This window comes from Apium graveolens, chromosome 8 (genome assembly GCF_009905375.1).
Source record: "Apium graveolens cultivar Ventura chromosome 8, ASM990537v1, whole genome shotgun sequence".
Taxonomy (NCBI): domain Eukaryota; kingdom Viridiplantae; phylum Streptophyta; class Magnoliopsida; order Apiales; family Apiaceae; genus Apium; species Apium graveolens.
In genome coordinates this window covers 34750395-34757903 of record NC_133654.1, presented here as the reverse complement: position 1 = coordinate 34757903, position 7509 = coordinate 34750395, and the positions used below count along the sequence as shown (strand labels likewise).

The following is a 7509-nucleotide window of genomic DNA, read 5'->3' as shown; positions in this document are numbered from 1 at the left end:
GTGAACAAAGCAGTTTAATTGTAGAGATATTATGTTATCAGAATTTAAACAACAAGCACAATATTTCAAAACTCACTTAATTTATATTAATTAAGTTTGTCTTTGTACAAATTCTTTATTCTTAAAAATATAAGAACTTGGCCTCTTTGTTGAGAGAGTACAAGAAAATTTAAATCTGTTTTGTTACTTCTAAAATAAAGGACCGGTGTTTACTTTATAGATTCATATACACGGGTTTACACAACATGTAATAAGATGTACTAAACCCTTTTCTAAGCTATCTCTAATTCTTTCTATTTTTGGCTTAATAAGTCTTTGTAAATCTTGTAGGTCTGTGACCATCCTTTGTTAGTTAATCTTGGCCCTTGATCTTGTACTCTTCAGGCTGCTTTTGTAGACTTTCTAATCTAAGTGAATAGATCGTTTATTGATTGATAATCTTGAATCTTTAACTTATCTGTATTACTATATTTGAGGTTCATGTCGAGATCTCCAGTTTGTTCTATAGAGAAGTGACATCTCGATAAGTATAATGACTTATCGAGATCTCTGAGTTCTCTATAGGTGTATTTGACTTGTCGAGGTGTCTGAATTCTCTATAAGTGTACTTGACTTGTCGAGGTCTCTAGATCTCTACATGTAGAAATGACTTATCGATATCTCTGAGAGCTCTATATACATTTTGACTTGTCGATATCTCTGAGATCTCTAATGAGAAATTGACTTGTCAATATCACCAATCGTCACATCTTCATTTGACATATCGATATCTCTGAATTCTCTACATGCAGAAATGACTTGTCGATATCTCCAATCTTCATATCTTCATTTGACTAGTTGATATCTCTAAGACTTCCCTATAAGCCATTTTGGACTTCTCAATAAGTCATTCTGGAGTTCCAGAATGACTTCTCGATATAACTTGATCTGTGACTTGTCTATATCTTGACTTAGAACATTTTTCATAAAACAGATTTATTTAACTCCAAGCTTCTATAACTTTTCTCTGAGACATGATCTTTACTTGATCTTCTTCCAGAGTTTATTTCTTAGACTTGAAATTGTTTATAGAAAAATACTCCAATCTAATATTCTAACCTTTTTATAGACTCAATAGATATAATATATAATACAGATTTAGACTATCATACAACTAAATCTCAGGGTTGTCTATGTAACTTAGTCTTGTTATTATACATGCATGTCTTGGACAACAATGTCGGCTACTTATTGATCAGTTGGAACAAAATAAAGCTCAATTGTTCCTTCCATGACATGTTCCCTGATAAAGTGATATCTGATACTGATGTATTTTGTGAGAGAATGTTGCACTTGATTCCTTTTTCATAGCTATGGCACTTTAATTATCAAAGTAGATAGAGATTTTTGAATAAGAAAATCTATAATCCAAAAGCTGATTTCTCATCCAAAGAATCTGAGCACAGCAGTTGCCTGCAACAATATATTCAGCTTCAGCTGTAGAAGTAGAGATGGATTTTTATTTCTTGATTTTCCATGTAACAAGTCTTCCACCCAAATACTGACAGCCACCTAGGTTACTCTTTTTGTTAATTTTATATCCTACAAAATCAGCATCTGAAAAACCTCTCAGACTAAAGTCTGATTCTCTTCTGTACCACAAATCAATAGATTGGGTCCCCTTTAAATATCTTAGAATTCTCTTTGCATCAACCAAATGAGGTTCTCTAGGCTTGGTCTGAAATCTTGCACACAAATAATTTACATACATAATATCTAGTCTACTTGCAGTTAGATATAGTAATGAACCAATCATACCTCTGTAAGCAGTGATGTCAATCTCATTACCTTGATCAGGATCCAACTTAGTAGCTGTGGCCATTGGAGTTATAGTTGTGGTACTTTCTTGCATGTTGAATCTAGTCAATAAATTCTTTTTATACTTCAACTGATTTATGAAAATACCTTCATCAGTCTGTGTGACTTGCAATCTAGGAAAGTAACTCAATTCCCCCATCATACTCATTTGATACGTTGACTTCATAAGATCAGAAAATTTATTGCACAGCTTATTATTAATAGACCCAAATATGATATCATCAACATAAATTTGCACCAAAAGCAGATCTTTACCCTTACTAATTTAATATAAGGTTTTATCAATTTTACCTCTTTTGAAACCACTTTCAATCAGAAATTTTGCAAGTATTTCATACCAGGCCCTTGGTGCTTGTTTGAGTCTATATAAAGCTTTATTAAGTCTGTACACGCTCACCATATACCTCCTATTCTAACTCTCCATTCAGAAAAGCACTTTTAACATCCATCTAAAAGACCTTAAATTTCTTATGAGCAACATAAGCTAAGAAAATCTTACTAGCTTCCAGTCTTGCCACATGAGCAAATGTTTCATCATAGTCAATGTCTTTTTGTTGTTAATATTCCTTTGCAACGAGTCTAGCTTTGTTCCTGATTACAGTGTCATCTGAGTCTGTCTTGTTCTTGAAAACTCATTTTATGCTAACTACTGATTTATTCTTTGGTCTTGGAACAAGCTTCCACACCTCATTTCTCTCAAATTTGTTTAGTTCTTCTTGCATTGCTGTAATACAATCATCATCTTTGAGTGCATCTTCCAATTTTTTGGCTCCTCTATAGAAAGAAAATTATGATATAGACATTCATGCTCAATTGAAATCCTTATTTGAACACCAACATCATGATCTCCAATTATAAGATCAGGTATATGATCTTTTGTCCATTTTACTGCTCTTGGTAATTCAGTCCCATTTCTTGATGCTCCCCTGCTATTGGATGTATCACTAAAATCACTTTCATGTGAAGCTCCCCCTATGTTAGTGCTCTCAGTTCCTGATTGATTGGAGCTTCCATTTGCGGACTATTCACCAAATTGATCTTGATGTTCAGTTGAATGATCTCCTCTTAGTGAACTATCATTTGTTTAACTTGAAGAATTTTCAGTTTATTCGGTATTTCCTAATCCATCAGTATCATCAGAATTTGATTCACTAGAATTATGACTATCTGCGCTTTGATGTTCCTCCCCTTCAACATGTGCATGTTCAATAATCAACTCTATATCAGGATTTGTATCATCGGGATTTGATATATCATCAGATTTGTCCCATCATCGAGATTTGACGAGTTATCAGGATTTCTGTCCTTTCCTGACTTGGCATCTTGATTTGCGAATACCAGTTCTTCATGCGTGTCTTCTCAAAGCCTGGAATTTTCTTATCATCAAAAGAAACATGGATAGATTCAACAATAGTTCTTGCTCTCAGATTGAATACTTTGTATGCTTTTGAAGATGGATATTCAACAAAAATACCCTCATCAGCTTTTCTGTCAAATTTTCCAAGCATCTCATGATGCGTTCTCTGTAAAAAGCATTTAAATCCAAAAATATGAAGATGTTTCAAACTTGGCTTCTTTTCCTTGATCATCTGATAAGGAGTTAATCCATTCGTGTTAATGAGAGTTAAATTTTGAGTATAACAGGAAGTATTGACAGCTTTAGCCCAAAAGTAAGTTGGTAGATTTGCTTCCATAAGCATTGTTTTTTCAGCTTCAGTCAATGTCTTGTTTTTCCTTTCCACAATTCCATTTTTTTGAGGTGTGCCTAATGCTAAGAATTGTTAAGAGATTCCTTTGTATCTGCATAATTCATCCATATTACAATTCTTGAATTCAGTGCCATTATCACTCCTGAGTATTTGCACTTTATACTTGGAGCCATTTCCAATTAATCTAAAGTGATCTAAAAGAACATTTGGAGTCTCATCTTTCCTGTGTAAGAAAAATACCCATATAAATTTGGTATATTCATCAGCAATATCTAGGGTGTACCTTTTCTATTAATTGACATGATGTTAACAGTGCCAAAAATATCTAGATGTAACATTTGATTAGGCTTTTTGCTGGATGATTCAAACTTCCTTTTAGAAGAAGTCCTTCTTTGTTTTGCTTGTTGACATGCATCACACAAATCATCAGGAGAGTAGTACATATTTGGTAGACCTCTTACCAAATCTTTATTTACTAATCATTAAAATTATTGAAAATTGAGATGAGAAAGCTTAATGTGCCAGCTCCAACTTTTATCTACTGATGTTTTGCTTATCAAAAGTCTTAGTCCATCAACATTTGCATGAAGTTTGGCTTCATAGATGTTTCCATGTCTATACCCCTTGAAAACAACTTTCTTTGTAATTTTATGAACTATTTCATAGTGAGTGTCATGAAATACAACATAGTATCCTCTGTCAGTAATTTGACTGATGCTCAACAATACTGCTTCAGTCCTTCTACTAGAGCTACATCTTGAATGATGACATTTCAAATGATTATATTGCCATATCCCAGTGTTTTTCCTATATTTCCATCAGCATAGGAAACCATTGGGCCAGCCTTCTCTTCGTATTCTGACAACATGGATTTATTTCCAGTCATATATGCAGAACATTCACTATCCAATACTAGCACATTCTTTTTTGTTTCCCTGCAATCAGAAATATGAAAATCAATTAGGATTTTTAAGAGCCCACACTTGTTGGGTCCTTTTTGACATTTTATGTTTAAGTGCAGTAGTAGACTTCCTATCTAGATTTGGACCATCAAGATTTACTCCATCAAGATTTGATCCATCAGGATTTGTCCTGTCAGTTTTAATTCTATAGGATGAATGTTCATTCAATTTGGCATTCTAGCAGAAATAGCAATTTTATTGAACTTAGGAAAAGGATCATAATTGTTGTGATACAGATTATGATACTTCTTATAAGTATAAATGGAATATCAAATACTACTACCGTGAAAAAAGGGTTCTATGGTTTGTAAAATACTGATCTACCACTAATATCAGACTCGGGAATAACAATAGATTTCTTTTTATTTTTCCTGCAATCAATAACAATATGATTAGTATTACCACATTTAAAACAAGCCTTTTTAGGAGCATCAGGAATATACTTATAATTACTTACTTTATTAATACCCTGCTTTCCATTCCTACCTCTTTTCACACTATGTTTGTAAGCCTTATCAGTTACCTCACAAATTTTCTTTTCTAGTTGACTTTTAGAAAGAAGACCTGTATTTTTACCTTTCTTTTCCTTAACTCTTAACTCAACTTTCTTTTTATCAGGAATTTTAGAGGTAGATCCTACTTCATAGACTAAATTTACTCTATTTTCATCAGTACTGACAAACTTAACTGGTGTTGTATTGGTAATAATCTTATTGAAATTCTTATCTGTGTATTTATTATAACCTAAACACTCTTTTCAGTTTTTATCATTTATGAAGTTGTAAACTTTTCTTCATGAAGTCATCCAAGTCTTAAAAACTTCTCTTTCCTTTTTAAGAACTTCCTCTAGCATGGCATATTTAATATGCATATGAGCTTCATTATGCTTAGCATTATTACATGCCATTTCATTTTCATGCATACATATAAGCTCAGCTTCTAGATGGTCATTTCTCTTCTTATGCTCCTTATTCTCAGCAATTAAACTATCATTTTCAATTGACTTATTTTTAAAGTTAACATGCAGAGAATTTAAGAATCTTTTCAATCCAGACATGTTATCGGTATCTATGGGAAAAATGGTCATTTGTACCTTGTCAATAGAAGACACATCTTCTCCATGTTTTGCCATTAGATCATAGCATTCATCATCACTGTCAGGTCCTGATATGTCCATCCAGTCCTTGTTTGAGCTTGAGGTAAAAAGTGCCTTTCCAGATGAGTTTGGACATTCAGTAGCAAGATGTCCCCTTTCATTGCATTTGTAGAATGTCACTTTAACCTTGTCAAACTTTCTTCTCTTGGAATACTAACCTTCACTCTTTCTGAACATTCTTTTTCCATCACCAGAGTACTTCTTGTTAAAACCACCTTTTCTCTATGGCTTTCCAAATCTTATCCTCCTAAAACCCATCACCAATATTGCAGCCATTTGAACTACTTAAGGATCATCCAGTTCAATCTCAGAATCCTCATCAGTATCTGTGTCAGGATCTGATAATTCATTAGTATCTGACATCTCAACATTGTTCCTTCTTCTTGAATTCTCACTAGCCCTTTCCTTGCACTTGTGTATCAACATTGAGAGCAACAACTTTCATCTGACCTTTCCTGTTCTTCCTTTGTTGAATCTCCAAATCATGAGTTTTCATCATCACATAGACTTCATCCAGTGACAGCTGAACAAGATCATACTGATGCCTGATAATAGATGCTTGTGTATCCAATTCTTCATGAAGAGCCCTTAGAAACTTAGTGTTGGAATCTTCCTTGTCATATTCCTTTCCAACTAATGAAAAATCATTCAATAGTGTCAGAAATCTATCATAAGTGTCAGTAATCATTTCACCAGGCTTAGCTTCAAACTGTTCATACTCTTGAACAAGAATAGCCCTTCTATTCTTCTTGATTACTAATGTTCCTTGACATTGAGTTTCCAAAGCATCTCATATAGCTTTGGAAATTTTGTAAGCAATCACTCTGTTTGACATAACATTTTCCAAACCATTGTGAAGAATATTCCTTACTTTGGCATCCTTAAGCATCGTAGCCTTCTCAGGATCTGACCATTCAGATTTTTCTTTTCTGATATAGTGCACAGGAACTATTGGTGTCATTGCCACAACCTTTTCAGGATAAAGAGGTCCATAATTAATTATATCAACATAAGCATCATCAATGGATTCAAGAAATATAACCATATTTACTTTCCATGTAGAGTAGTCAGTCTTTTTCAGAATTGGGATCTTCATGCTTTCATACTTACTTTCTGACGTCATGATCTTTTCTAATTCGAAATAAATTAGACTGCTCCAATACCACTTGTTGCCCAGTAATAGATAATTGTTTAAGGGGGTTGGATACAATTATCAAATAATTAGATATCAAAAAAGTAAAGTAAGAGTAATAAAATCAAATAACAGTTTATTAATTATTTGATAAACTGTTATAAAACTATCTCAAGAAAAATAATATTCTTGAGAGCTGTTAGGTAACAATGATACTCGAGTAATACACACCAAAAGTGATAACCTATTCTGTGTTTATATATTACACGGCTACTCTATCAATCTCTATCAATTACAAGATATGTTACATTATGATTTATCTTGTTTCTATACATATCTAAATTAACAGCTTCGATCCCATAAATCAGGAACCAAAAGTAAACCATTCCACAAATCTGGGGACTGTGTAAATTGGCAGATCCTGATTTACACTGCAATACTGACACCACGTCACATCCTGACAGCTAGACGAATTTTGATGTAGATCCTGACTGCATGCAAATCCTGACTGGTTTACGATTCCTGATTTCCCAGCAATTCCTGATTTTGACTTAGACAGTTTTCCTAACAGATTACATTATTCTATTACTATTGAAATACCAAAATATGATACAATCATACAACAGTCAAATGGAATATGATTAGATTTTCTACTATATATAGTTGTAATAATTCAATTCTATATCTGTATAT

The 7509-nt window shown here is 33.1% G+C and overlaps 1 protein-coding gene across 1 annotated transcript; it reads right to left on the bottom strand.

Moving 5' to 3' along the window:
• Nucleotides 1-6078: 6078 nt before the first annotated feature.
• Nucleotides 6079-6807, bottom strand: LOC141679478 (uncharacterized). Its single transcript, XM_074485972.1, has 2 exons — nucleotides 6534-6807; nucleotides 6079-6449 (listed from the first exon to the last, which is right to left on the bottom strand). The coding sequence occupies exons 1-2, from the start codon at nucleotides 6805-6807 to the stop codon at nucleotides 6079-6081; spliced, it is 645 nt and encodes a 214-aa protein (XP_074342073.1).
• Between the last annotated feature and the right edge of the window lie 702 nt (nucleotides 6808-7509).